Source organism: Lingula anatina, chromosome 10 (genome assembly GCF_051362555.1).
Source record: "Lingula anatina isolate TDL-2025a chromosome 10, LinAna3.0, whole genome shotgun sequence".
NCBI lineage: Eukaryota > Metazoa > Brachiopoda > Lingulata > Lingulida > Lingulidae > Lingula > Lingula anatina.
In genome coordinates this window covers 194449-209335 of record NC_141776.1, presented here as the reverse complement: position 1 = coordinate 209335, position 14887 = coordinate 194449, and the positions used below count along the sequence as shown (strand labels likewise).

Genomic DNA, 14887 nt, shown 5'->3' with positions numbered 1-14887 from the left:
GACTCACATTAAATTCTAGTCAGTGTATAAGTACCACAGAACCTCGTTGACATACATATATTTATTATGATACCACATACATTCTACATTTACATCATTCTTATATAGATTAATTAATATATATATGATGACGACTTTATACAAATAATATCAATATCTTTATAACATTTTTATCACCTTGATCAATCCACCCACCTTGACGCTCTATTCATATGTAATACTTCAGGGACAATGAGGTCTTATGAACATAAACGCTGCCACCCTCCTTAAAGAATTCTCCAATAAAAATATCTTGGTTTGGTGACATCGTTTGCTCGGGATGGGAAGGGGGATACAGAAGGCGCAGAAGGATTACAGAATGAATAAAACACATATATGGTTACAGCGAGGGAGGCTGGTAAATACACAGTAAAGGACTTGTAAACGGGATATATTTCCCAACATGACGTCTTTGGCTATCTTAATTTGCATTTTACTTCAACATTAAACTAAATTTTCTGAGCTTTTCTCTCAAAAAATGTTCAAACATTAAGGTTACGTTAACTATAGGTGTCCCATCTATTGAATAAATTTCTCTATCTCTCTCTCTCTCTCTCTGCTGACAAATACTGGTATATCTAACCTCTGTAAAATGTGCAGACCTTTTGTAAAATGCCACATTGAAGTGACATCAACTGCAGATAAGCAGCATCTGGACACTGCCCAAATTAATCAGAACTAAATCCTGAAATACTACAGTACAGATAAACATACATGTGTCACCTTGTTTCTGTGCATTTATCAGTCTATTATCATTTTATCATTCCCAAACATAAATGTATGGCTCTGAATCTATATCTTTGTCCCTCCTCTTACAATGCCAAAGGAAAAGAAAGAAAACTAAATTTACTGCCAAAAATCGATATAACAGCCACTATTTACTGCACCTCAATTACATATTACAAGGACAGAATTCTCCAAAACGAGAAAACTTCCCATTCCTCCGCAAGTCATCTCCAAAGCAAGACCATCTACAAGCTATACCATATAGTTTTATTTTCCCATGTTTCTCCCTCAGTCACATTCAATACTGCGGAGGAGGTTGTTGGTAAGAGTTGTACTGTGGTTGCTGCTGATTCTGCTGCTGTTGTTGCGTCAATTGTCGCTGTAACTGTGCCACCAACTGTGCTGTCTGTTGCTGTTGCTGTGTTTGTTGTTGCTGCTGTTGCTGTTGTCTCATTGCCAGCAGTTGCTGCTGCTGTCGTAACTGCTGTAATCGTTGCTGATGTTGGGGTGTAGGTAAATTCTGCATATAAGAAGACTGGGACGGTTGCGACGGTCCCATCTGATTGTACCCTGCCATGGGAGCAGGACCCCCAGGGTTTTGGATACCCCCTGGGGCATTCATTGGGGTCCCTTGGTTGGAGATCCCCCCTGGTCCTCCTGACATTCCTCCTGGGCCGCCCGGACCCTGGAGACCCCCCTGGTTGACCATGCCTGGACCCATTCTGGAATATCACACAGAGACAAGTAAAAAAACAGGAGATCAGCTTATGTGCAGTAATTACATTTTTCCCATACCTCACTTTATTTTACTTTTTTTTAAAAGTAATCATACTCAGACATTTTCAATACTGCCTAACAATCCACTTTCTAATATGTAGCCAAGTAACTTTCCAAAACTATTGAATCAGCATTTTTTGGATTGCATACAAAACATTTCTGGGGAATATTTATTAATTCATGATGTTGAAATTTACTGAATATTACTAGTTATACATTTTCCAAACAATTCCTTTGACCAAATATAAAAGTTAAGTTATTTGAAAACCATAAAACAGAAAAGCTGTTCTAAATCTTTAATGTTTAGCAATGCTTCTATTATTGCCTGCACACAGAGATTATCCCAACTTCTTTCTTAGGAATTTGCCAAAAGAAAGTAACATCTTCAAATGAAGACAAACATCCTAATAAGCCGTTACTGTACCTGTTAGGTTGGCCATACATATTCTGCTGTGGAGGTGGACCCTGAGCTGCCATTGACATATACCCAGCAGACGACTGCGATCTCATTGGCTGATTCATCATGCCCTGATCCTGCATACTGTTATATGATTGGTTGAAGTTGGGTGACATCATTGTAGAGGGCGTTGGTGTGTTGTGGACTTGTCCACCAGGTGGCAGAGCTGGCTCCATCATTTGGGTTTGCTGGGACTGCATACCATAGTTGTTGTAATTCTGGGATAATCCTGAAAATAAGGTTTATTGTGGATAGATAAGTTGCAATTCAAAGTTTCAAATATTGCACATATTTAAATATTCTTAGAAGAGAGTAGATCGATAGAATAAAAATTGAAAAATGTCTGTGCCTATGTAAGGCATGCTATATGAGGGATCCAGGTCATAAATACAACACCCATATTTTAAAATAAAAACCCAAAGTTCTTTATCTGTATATAATTAAGAAAAGATTAAAGAAAAAGATTAAGAAGAAGAAGAAAAATGAGACCGTGTCCAGGAATCAAAGGTGTGACTTAATATTAACATCAGTGCTATTTCCCTGTGTCACACCATCAATAGTTGTTACCTTGCTGCGGCAGATGGTGCAATGGTTGCTGCCCTGACACCGACAACTGCGGCTGCTGCTGTTGCATGTTGGGATTGGAGTACATTCTCTCCATGTTATTCTGCATATTACGGCCATGTTGGGCGCGCAGCTGCATCCGAATCATCTGTTGCTGGCGCTGTTTTTGCAACATCTGGAGATTCTGCATGGCTGCCTGAGAGTTTAACGGTGGATAGGAGTGCGACGACGGCATTCGCTGGCGAAGCATCTGGCTCAAGGCGGCCTTTGACTGGGAATTGGGAAACCTCGGCCCACCTGGAATAACAACTTCTAAGCTAGAGTTCATTCAAACTGGATAGTATAAATTATGTACTTTCTTTGTGTGTTTGTGGATGTGCGTGTATTGGGGGGGGGGGATATTAAAGAAAATTAACAAAAAGTAACACAATGGTTCACTTTTTATCAAAAAATGAAGGTTATCATGGGCAATAAGACTGGAATATTTCAACAAACAGAGGCCTGCATAAATTCTAGTCTTTTTTTATAATAAGGGGAAATGAAAAGATATTAGGCAATTATTTAATTTTTGATGTGATTCTTACAGAAAAGTATAAATAATTTGAAAACCATGGTATTATACTAGACTAGCCTAAGTTCAAAATCAGACTTAAAAAGTACTTGGGGCACCTTAATAAATTATTGGATCACCAACAAATTCTAACAATTCTGACAGTTTCTGAAAGTTTGTCAGAAACTTTCCACAACTTCCTCTATAATGTTGATAACAAACCAAAATACCAAAAAATATCCTCTTTCTCAGAGGTAAGAAAAAGGCAATTAACCTTCTCACACAAACTTTCTTTTCTATATAAAACATTTCACTTGAGTCTTTGGCTTTTATTATCTGCTGTCAAAGTAGGTTATAAAAATTAATAACCGAAATAAACCGGAATCAACGCCACTTTAATTGTTCTTTTTAACTACTTTATTCTTTAAAATGTTAGTTCAAGTGGTCAGAAGAACTGGAATTTTTCCAACAGATTGAGACCTGCATAAATTCTAACATTAAAGTCAAGTAATTTTTGGATTAAGAGGAAACGCATAGATATTAGCCAATTATTTTGATTTGATTGAGTAATAAATTATATATTTCTGACATGATATTAGTTCAGATTAAAATAAGACCAGAAAAGTACATGGAGGCAGCTTAATTCCCACGGTTCATCATCACCATCAAGAACATCATGATATACATTGTTATATATAGAAATGAATAACTGATTTATTTGCTAATTGATTAGCTGATATTTCAGTAGCATTAATTATTCATAAAATGACTAATTTATTAGTTTAGTTTTCATTATTACTTAATTAATTGAAGTATAAATTAATCACCAAATGCTGGCCCATTTCAGAACGGTCCTGAAAACTTCATCAAAATCCCTCCATCTCTTTTTACATTAAATTAAATGTTGCACCAAAAAGACAAACATTATTAGCTGATGAATTAATGACTAATTAATATCAATTACTAATTGATAAAGTAACAGAACACCACCAAGATCTAACTGTTTGAAATTTGGCACCTCCTAACAGTTGCCAAAAGTTCACCTCAATCTTCTCACAATTATTTCCATAATGTTACTAACAACCCTACATCACCAAAAGCAGATATTAAAGGGATAATAACTCTTCCTATGAGATCTATATTTCATAATAAAAACATTGTGAACAACTCATAGAAATATAATATATTCTGTTTTACCACAAAAATGGCAGTTATGGCTATTATTCTGATATCTGAGCTTGTCTTTAGACCACGTGACCTCCATTGATGGCTATACTCTGTTACAATCTCTTAAGAGATTTTAACAAAAAACCAAATTTTTTAGAAAAAAAAACAGGGACTAACTTTGAATGTAAAAATGGATTCATTAACCATTGGTAAGTATGGGAAAATTATTGTTTACTCCAGGAAAATTCATTTTTTGGCCAAAAAACTAAAAAAAAAAAAAAAAACTAAACTAAGGCAAATTTTATGCTCACTCATTCACTCATACTTGGTATCTTTTGCATACAAAATGAAAACATCTAAAGGGATATCAACTCTTCATTTTGGCAGGATAAGTGTCATAAAATAGTTTTTTCCTGGGATAAACAAAAATCTTCCTACACTAATCAATGGTGGTTGTATCTGCTCTGACATTCAAGGTTAATTAATTGTATTTTGTAAGTGTTTTTTGTAATAATCTCTTAAGAGATTATTTCGAATGTGTAGCCATCTATGTACGTATGCATGATTCAATGACAAGTACGTCATTTGGAATATCCGTGTTTACACATATTGTTAGTATAATGGAACTGATTTTTTTTTCTATGTAATTAATGTGGAGTTTCATATTTTGAGTGATCGGATGATGCCATTTAGACAGTTTATGTTTTATTTACCTACTTAATTTGCAGGTTATAAAAATTTATAATAGGTTTTTAAGATCATACTAATGAACTTTTTCTTTTCATATTGGAAGTCATGTGAATGTCGGTTCAGGTGGTCAGAAGAACTGAAATTTTTTCCACAAATAGAGACCTGCATAAATTCTCACATCACCACAATAGTATTTTTGAATTAAGAGGATAATGACAGATATAAGTCAATTATTTTGATGTTATTATATGATAAAAATATTGATAATTAAAAATTTTCTGACATTATGTTTGTCTTTACTAAAACAAATAGGACTAGAGAAGCACTTGAACAAAGCAAAATTCTCAATGATATATATAAATGAATTATTCATTTGAAATAATTTACTACATCATGAGCTGAAATCTCATCACCATACATTTTCTATGAAATTTCCAATGAATTAAGTTTTCATTATTCCTTTAAAATAATAACACCAAACTCCGGTCTATTTCTGAACTGTCCTTAAATTTCATCAAAATCCTGTCATAACTTTTTATGTGTAATTAAATGCTGCATTTTCATAAATTATTTATACAATTGCCAAATATTTTGTGTATTTCTTATCATTAATTGTTTACCTAAATCATCACTAAAATCTGGCACTTTTCTGATTTTTCATCAGAATCCTTTCTTCTTTCCCAAAATTCACAAATGATTTCTTCATACCACGAAAAACCAGAAATATGTCTTTGTTCAAATGCTGTATAACTTACAAGACTCATTTGATATACCCAAATGGCAAATACATATATGCCATCCTCCCCTAAAAAAAGAAAAAAGTGATCCAGACTTACCTGGAGGAAGTTGCTGAGGAGAGTAATATGGCGGATGCTGCTGAAGTGACCAACTTGGTGGCGGCCCGCCTGGATAGCTCTCTGAACTATAACCACTGTAGCCTGTACGAACTGGACTCTGGAAATAAGAGCAAAAAATATGAAAATTAAATCAAGTGAGAGTATGTGATCATTACTGGTCAGCTAAGTTATATGGTATTACAAATTACTCTACTGTTTGAGACCTAAATTATAAAACTACTGCAAAGGAAGATGGTTAATAGTGGACATTAATTTATCATGCACACTTCTAATGAATTATATTCTAATGAATAATACACACATCACATTACAAACTACAAAATCCATCTACAGTCTAACTACATTTCAAATTATAGATTTAAAATAAGTCAGATTTTACTTTACTACAGAATATATTACCAACACAGGATATCCTCAAACACCTTGACAAAGTGCCTGGTGCCAGATTTTATATTATTTAAACAATATTATATTCAATATTATATTATATTATATTCAATATTATTTAAACAATAAAGACAAAACTTGTTTTATATTTTACATGCTATAAGAAATAATACAGTTAACCAAAATTCCAAATTGGCATGACATAAGAAATCCTCATTCATAAAACAAGCAGCTGCAGATATAGCAGAAACTACTCAAACCACCAAAGAGCCAAGCCGATCATATCCTAACATCATTATCATCAAATTATATCCAATCATTACATGAAAATTATAAAAAATTAATAACTGATATACTATTGTGTTATCTAAGATACAATCTCACTGACATTGATAATATTTTTAACAAGGCAGGGGTAATTCCACAGAAGTTTGTTTATTTCAGAAAGGAAAAATTTATTCTCTTGATAAATATGATAAACATTTTGCTGAAAACTTTGGAATAAGGAAAAATAGATCTAAAACACATGAAGAACAGTAACTGAAATGTTAGAGAAGACTTAAAGATGCAGGAATAAAAAAAAGTTCTCAAAACCAAGAAAAAATTTCAACCATTTCGCATGAATCAGCAAAGCAGATGATAAAAATTCAACTTCATCAACACAGAGATTAAGGAGACAGAGTAAACTGCAGTCTGATACATTGTTTTTATTAGAAGGGCTTGATACCGAGATAGATGAAAAGCAATGGCTATCAGTAATTATACCATCAGCAAATTAGACATGAAATTTGCTGCATGAATTCCACTCCAGGTTTGAAAACAAATGCATTAACTGTGAGATCCCAGTAATGAGTTAGGTGTGTGATAAATTCACACTAAGGCAGCACAGCATTCATAGCCAAGCAACATCAAGTAAAACCACTTCTACAACTATGTACCAAAAGCTGCATTCACACTAGGCTGAGTTCAGATCGAAATAGTCCTTAAATATACTATGACCAGATTATGTCTGTATGACTCGACATTTGTTTTGGGGCTAAAACAGCCTTGATGTGAATGCAGCTATAGGAAAGCACTCTACACTAGGCACTAGCTATTGCATTGCGTTAGTTGTGACAACACAGCTCAACCAAGCACAATTTCTCCCCCCTTCACCACTGCAAAGCCAATACATAGACCTACTGACAGCTAAGTTGTACTCTCAACATACAGATAGGGAAACATTTCCATCTACTAAGGACAAATAATGAATAAATAAATATAACACAAAAGGGTTCTAACTATTCAAATCGGCAGGGATACTATGTGAATACTAAGTACTATAATATATGTATAAATATATATCATGTAGTAAATACAGTGAAACTAAGGCTGGTCCAAATCTATGTCAATAACAGATAACAGATGTTAGTTAATTCCATATCATGGTGTAGGTTAGTTGTGACTCTAGCTACATAAAGGCAGACCAGGAATGTGCTTCTCTCAGATAGTCTTCATTTCACTGATGTTAGGGTCCCCGGGGAGTGGTGGGGACTTCTCTCTTACAGGGTGGGTTTATGGAATCATTTTCAATGTCTGACTTTTAACCTGATAGTAATTACTATAAAACAGTAGTGCCTACAACTTACTTCAACCTAAGGAGCAACAAGACTAATGTTTCTATTGTAAATTGACCTTGATGCTGATAGGTTTTTGAACATTAACAATGGGAGAATTTCTAAAATATAAAATGCAAGAGTGATAATCTCTCACCAAGGGACTGCTGGTAGTGCTTCTATTAGTGTAACTGCTATATGTGTGTGTGTGTGAGAGAGAGAGCGAGAGAGAGAGAGAGAGAGACACCATGATCATGTTTGTAGGTCTGGGTGTTGGGAAAATGGGGGGAGGGAGGTAAGTCAGTGCCAAATTTGGACAGATTTGTGTAAAACGAATTGATGTAGGTGTACAGCAACACACTTACTTTCCACACATCTACCTTTAATTAGGGTGCAATATTAAGCACAGCAGATAGAACAGTGCTGTACAAAATTCAATACCACCGTGACACAAACACCTAACCCCAAACTTCAATGGCAACATGAAAACCAACATGAAGACCAGTGTAACTGACTGAAGTGGGACATTTCAACCCTTTTTCAAAGGACATTGGTCACAATACTAATGTGTCAATTTGATAAAGGGCCAAAATCTCACATCTCATAAGTGTGAAATATTTTTTTAACCAATATTTATCTTTTCCACATTGAACACAGAAGATGGGGACATTAATTTACACCACATAATGTATTTGGAAAGTTGATCAACAAATCAAATGTACCACTCCTATTGGGTTCTGCACAGATGTTACTGTACAGTGGCATGTATGATAAAAAGCATTGGGTGCAAATAGCCACCACTTGCAATGTGTGAAATTGATAAAGCAGCAAATACTCTAGAGGTGTACATCTAACCTAGCAGGACATATTCTAATGTCCTATTCTACAGCTGCTAGGTTAACAAGCTACATCATTTTTACCAAACAACATATTAAATAACAGTTTAGAATCATATACAAGGGCTTACATTGAAGGGTATTCAAAGTTGATCATTTTTATCTATAAGATTTCAGTAAAATCAAAAGATGGGACACTGAAACAGACTTATAACAGCACATACTTAGTCTACCAGTCAACAGGGTTCTTTTTAAAATACGTTTTGAATTTTGTCCCAATCTGATTGTAATTCAGAATTTTTCATTTCTGAAGCAAATATATATACAAGAACTAGGATGAATAAGGAGCTGGGTTATCAGAGAGACATGGACTGCAATATGATGGTGATAAGATTGTGGTCAAATTTGTGGGTCAAACTCAAAAGTCACTATTTGAAAAAATCAGCTATTACTCCCACTAGACCTGGCCTAAAATATAAGACTTATCGTTATAATAATGTGTATAAATGGTAAAGTTTGCTTTTAAATGTGATAACAAGGTGAAGGTCACAGCTGGGTCAAGGTCATGGACTGGAAACGTTTCCCTTCTGTACCAACTTACTGTCACATAGGGTGTTTGCGAAGGTACCCGTGAGGCGCGGCGCTGGCGCCGTGGTTTGGTTGTCTTCGTCTTGGGCTCCTCCTCTGGTGGTTTTTCCACAGGTTTTTCTTCAGGCTTGGAAGAAAACAATGAGCACCATTAATAATAGCTGTGTAAATATAATAACCCTTGGCTTGTAACTGAGCTTTATATTTTAAATCAAATCTTTATACATGTATGATGAGAGGCATTTTTGGAAAAAGTAAATAAATATTTCATAAATAAATAATGAAACTGAAAAAGAATATCATCAGTGATATTTAATATTTCCTCGAAAAAATATTCCCACATTTTTCAAAATCCCATATTATATATTTTTAAACTGAAAACCAGACCAGTACATGAAACACAGAAGTACAATCCTGCAAAAGTTTTAATAATAATAATAATAATATTTATTTGCCCCTTCCTACCTGTTTTTCTGGTGGTGGCTCCAACTCCTCGGGGGGTAGCTGTGGGGGGTCCAGGTAGTAACTCCAAGACTTGTACAGGTTGTGTGTATGATACAACATAAGTCTGGAAACAAGGAAAACTAACAGTCTGAGAAAATATCAATGATGAAACATACAGAATAAGATCATTACAAGGTCAAGGACACTGTTTGGATGTCAACTTGTGATAAATGGCAGTAGAGTGTTTTAACATTGATATGTTTATCTACTTGAGAGTAGATGGAAATAGTGGAAATCATCAATAATCATAACATGCCCATATTACTGGAGTTAATTAAATATAAAGGTGAAGGTTATTGCTGGGTAAAAGTCAGTTTGGACAACAACTTGTGATGGTTGAAAGTTGAAATGTATGTATTAAATGAGGCTGGGATGTACCAAGAGGTTCTCTCTACAACTTCTTGGATGTACTAATTAACAACATTTTAAACACTTAGTCTCTGCACAACTTGACAAATATACATTTTAATCAATTATGATGGCTATACAAACTGAGAGAGAGAGAGAGAGAGAGAGAGAGAGAGAGAGAGAGAGAGAGAGAGTTTGTTGGAAGAAGGGGGAGGTGGAGGAGACATGGGGGGGTACTCCTACCTATGATGGTCCTCATATTTCAGAGGCTTCCTCTCTGTCTTCACAGCCCCAAACCAGGGCCAGGAGAGGGGGGCGGGGTTCTTGTGTCCCTCCAGGAGGTCCCAGGGACTGACAGACACCTTCATGGCCACTTGTAACCCCTGGAGCAGAATTATAGACAAACCTCAATATAAACTGATCTTATTGTGTGCTATCACAGACGTAATTACATGTGAACCTGTGTATAAATAAATATTTTCACTTTAAAAACCTCCATTCCAAATATTATGATTGAACAGGACATCTAATGAACTTTGTAATGAAAATACCAAACTATTGAACTCATACAGCAAACAATATAAATACATACCTGTTTTTTATCAATGGAATCAAAGCCAGCAATTTTGTTTCCTTTGGTATCCACCAGACTTCCATGTGGTTCACAAGTGATTACTTCACACATGCTCTTAGACATGGGGAGGAGCTGACGGACCTGGGCGATACCATCTGAATACTTGTCTCCTAGCTCTTTCTGTACAGAGATATAAACATATATTATTAAGAAACTGTGGTTGAGAAATATCATAATGTGAGTAGTTATAAGGAGATGGTGAATTAAAGCTGTAAAGTCCGAGCATATTCTCCAATTATCTTTGTGCAGAATAATGAACATAAAAATATGTAAATGACTGCAGACACTATGACGTGTCTTCTGGGAAGTTGATAGTGAATTTCAGCATTTCAAATTTGAAATATCACCAAACTTGAAATTAAAATAATATTGTCACCTCCAAAGTACCACTCTCTCTCTCTCTTTCTCTTGTTCTAAATGCTTTAAAGATTTTACCCTTAATTTCCTGCTTAGTAAATTCCACATTTTCCTTCCATCATCTTTGCTGTCTGAGTTATCAGTGACCAGAGAGCCATGAATGAGTGAAGACAGCATGTCTAACACAGTATAGAACAGGTCACTGGAAGATGAGAACTCAATGAACACATGTTTATCTCAACTGGACAGAAAGAATAAGAAATAATAATACTTAAAAACAAGGCAGCAAAGCTGTCAAATGTACAGACAAAAAACAGAAAATAAAGATGCAAAAAAAGGTCATTTTGTCAATTTTGATGCAATAATAAATAATGCTTATAATAGCACTGTCAGTCAACACTGAATTTTAATCATGCACAACAGGTAACATGGTCAATAACAGGAGCGGACCCTGAGATATTTTCTGACAGTATTCCTAAGTATCTATGTTGATCCATCCTCCATTTTGATGGTCTTCCAACAGAAAAAATAGATACCAGTCGATATAAACTTAATAACCTGTCTTCAAGAAGACCCAGAAGATGGTCTCAATCCACCCCTTCAATAAGATTACAGTTTCAGGACCATGAGAGACTATAGTCACATGATGAAAGTCTCAATATTTGAAAAATGATGACAGTGCATAAAATAATTTTATATATTAAATGTTTAAAGACATAAAAAACAATACAATTGCTTATGTAGAAATACAGAAAATGTGCAGAGCCTCGAGCGGATGAGAGTTAAAAGTCACAAATGCAAGTGTTTGAGAAAAAATTGTAAAGGAAAACCTAACAAAACTAGAAAACCACTGAGAGTGCAGACCTCTACCAAGGCAGCAATTGTTGATTATTGTTGATTATTGAGCCAGACCACCACTAAAAACTAATCATTGTCCTCTTTGGCCCAATTCTGACAGTTCCTGAAAATTTCAGCAAAATCGGTCCATAACTTTTTGAGTTATGTTGATGACAGACAAACAGGGGTGAAAATATAACCTCCTAGGCAGAGCCTGAGGTAAATATAATTTCAATGAAGCTGCCATTCAAACTTTTAATCTTTAAAATAACCTGCATAATTATCACTGCTTCCTTATTATTAATCTAGCAGAGAGCTTAACTTTTGGGAGTTTACAAGGAAATATCAACAAGTGTGCTTTATGTAATCTCCTTTAATGGCCTATCAATTAGGTAAATTACTTTATAACTCAGAAATTAGCTACGTGATACCCAAGGGATATTAACAGACTGACCCTCTCAAAGGTCTTTCAGGCCCATAAGTCACATCTTAAGAAAAGCACAAAACAATAATGCACAAAATAGGAGACTACCAATTCTGATGCAATAATACATTATGTTTTACTGCACAGTCAACATCAAATTTTAATTATGCACAACAGGTAACAACGACAAAAGTAAAAGCATAAGGCTTCAGGCCCATCAGAGTTCAAGTTTATACTTAGAAAGTGCCAGAATGAGAAAAATGAAAATTTCACACAAAATTGCATAAATTCAATAATAAATGATCACCCAATTGACCTGGCTTTTAATTTGAACTGCATGCCAATCCTAAAAATCATACTTGTAAGTTAAAAATAATAATAAGTAACACAGTTTTCTTTTCATAATGTTTGCAGTAGCAATGCAAAAATATTGTTGTCAATTTTGATGTAACATTACATAATAAATTATAGAATAATTATCACCAATCTTTGATTATTGACAATAAATAGCATGGACATGTAGAAAATTTGATTACCATTCGGCTTCATGTCCATGGGAACTCCGAGTCCCACAATGAATATGCCAAAAAGATAATGAATATTTCACTCAAATGTATAACTTCCAGAAAAAGAAGCCAATTAGACTGCTTTTCCAACTCATTCTGCATTTTAGTCCTGTGTTTCTTTTTTAAAGGTTTGACAGTCATAACACGGTTTTCCTTAAATGGTCATCATGGAAGCAGTGCCCAAAATAGGGGTTTCTTCAAATTTTGATGCAATATTACATAATGTTAAACAGCATAATGACCATCAATTTTTAATAATAGAATATTAGTAACGTGAACATTCAGAAAACGTGACTAGCAAAGGTCTGCAGGCTCATGGAACTTCAAAGTCACATCGTGAAAATGCCAATATGTGAAAAATTAAATTTTCACAAAAAACTGTTTAACTGCCAGAAAAAATTACCAAACAGACTGCATTGCCTACTGAAGCTGTATTTTAGCCCCATGTTTCTTTCCTGTAAGTTTGAAAACAGTAAGTGACATGGTTTTTGTAAATGGTCATCATGGGAGCAGTGCCCAAACTAGGGGTTTCTTCAAATTTTGATGCAATATTACATAATGTTTAACAGCATAATGACCATCAATTTTTAATCACAAAATATTAGTATCATGGATACTCAGAAAATGTGACTAGCAAAGGTCTGCAGGCTCATGGAACTTCAAAGTCACACCTTGAAAATGCCAATATGTGAAAAATTAAATTTTCACAAAAAACTGTTTAACTGCCAGAAAAAAATTACCAAACAGACTGCATTGCCTACTGAAGCTGTATTTTAGCCCTATGTTTCTTTCCTGTAGGTTTGAAAACAGTAAGTGACATGGTTTTTCTTAAATGGTCATCATGGGAGCAGTGCTCAAAATAGGAGTTTCTTCAAGTTTTGATGCAATATTACATAATGTTTAACAGCATAATGACCATCAATTTTTAATCATAAAATATTAGTATCATGAATATTCAGAAAATGTGATTAGCAAAGGTCTGCAGGCTCATGAAACTTCAAAGTCACATCTTAAAAATGCCAAAATGTAAACAAGACAGCACTGTTCTGAAATGGGTTTATTTCCATTTTTAACATTTTTTTAACATAAAACAAAATAAACAGTTTGTTGCCATTTTTATATGACCAACTAAGAAAATTGATGAGATGGGAAAAATATCAATAGAACAGTGTTTAATGTCCAATTTCCTCCATTCTGAGATTCTGAACATAGTGGATGATTGAATCTGACAAACTGCAATGATGAGTTCATTACCATTTTTGACACTTTATTACACAATACACGATAACAAGTTTACCATCATTTTTACAAAATCAATTAACAATGTTGTAAAGATGCAGGAAATATCAAACAAACACTTTTACGTATCTTATTAGTTAAATAATGAGACTGTTAACATGCCTAATAATTGAATCTGTGGAAATGTGAAAAAACAGCATAACTTTTAAAATAAAGGCCCGATCATGCTGATTTTTGAACTTGACCTGCGTATTATGAATATCCATCAGTTCTGTTAGTTTCAAGCCAAAAGGTAAAATGTTATTTCACTTATCGTGTTAACGGTGTTGCATATATGCTGAGAAAAGTGAAAAAACAGCGTAACTTCCCTAAAAATGACCCGATCATGCTGATTTTCGAACTTGACCTGTGGATTATGAATATTCATCAGTTTTGTAAGTTTCAAGCCAAAAAGTAAAATGGTTTTCCACTTATCGTGTTATCGGTGCTGCATATATGCTGAAAAAAGTGAAAAAACAGCATAACTTCCCTCAAAATGGCCCGACCATGCTGATTTTCGAACTTGACCTGCGTATTAGGAATATTCACCAGTTCTGTAAGTTTCAAGCCAAAAGCAAAAACGGTGTTCCACTTATCGTGTTATCGGTAAAAGTGCACGACGGCGACGACGGCGCCGACGACGGCGCCAACGGCGACAACGGCGACGACAGACGCAGATGATGGCTATATGTACAGACACATCTGT

At 34.7% G+C, this 14887-nt stretch overlaps 1 protein-coding gene across 3 annotated transcripts in view; it reads right to left on the bottom strand.

Annotated features, from left to right (window-relative positions):
• Positions 1–42: 42 nt before the first annotated feature.
• The window catches only part of LOC106169145 (mediator of RNA polymerase II transcription subunit 12-like protein), a 57766-nt gene continuing 42921 nt past the window's right edge, over positions 43–14887 (bottom strand). For 2 of the 3 annotated variants that reach the window (XM_086996700.1, XM_086996702.1), the window contains 9 exons: positions 11155–11278; positions 10678–10839; positions 10329–10468; positions 9699–9801; positions 9247–9360; positions 5807–5924; positions 2567–2860; positions 1967–2228; positions 43–1487 (listed from right to left, as the gene is read on the bottom strand). In XM_086996700.1, the coding sequence (XP_086852826.1) occupies positions 1064–1487; positions 1967–2228; positions 2567–2860; positions 5807–5924; positions 9247–9360; positions 9699–9801; positions 10329–10468; positions 10678–10839; positions 11155–11278 (1741 nt within the window). In that variant the 3' untranslated portion in view covers positions 43–1063. The remainder of the gene's footprint in view (positions 1488–1966; positions 2229–2566; positions 2861–5806; positions 5925–9246; positions 9361–9698; positions 9802–10328; positions 10469–10677; positions 10840–11154; positions 11279–14887) is intronic. The other variant, XM_086996701.1, reaches the window with a different exon arrangement.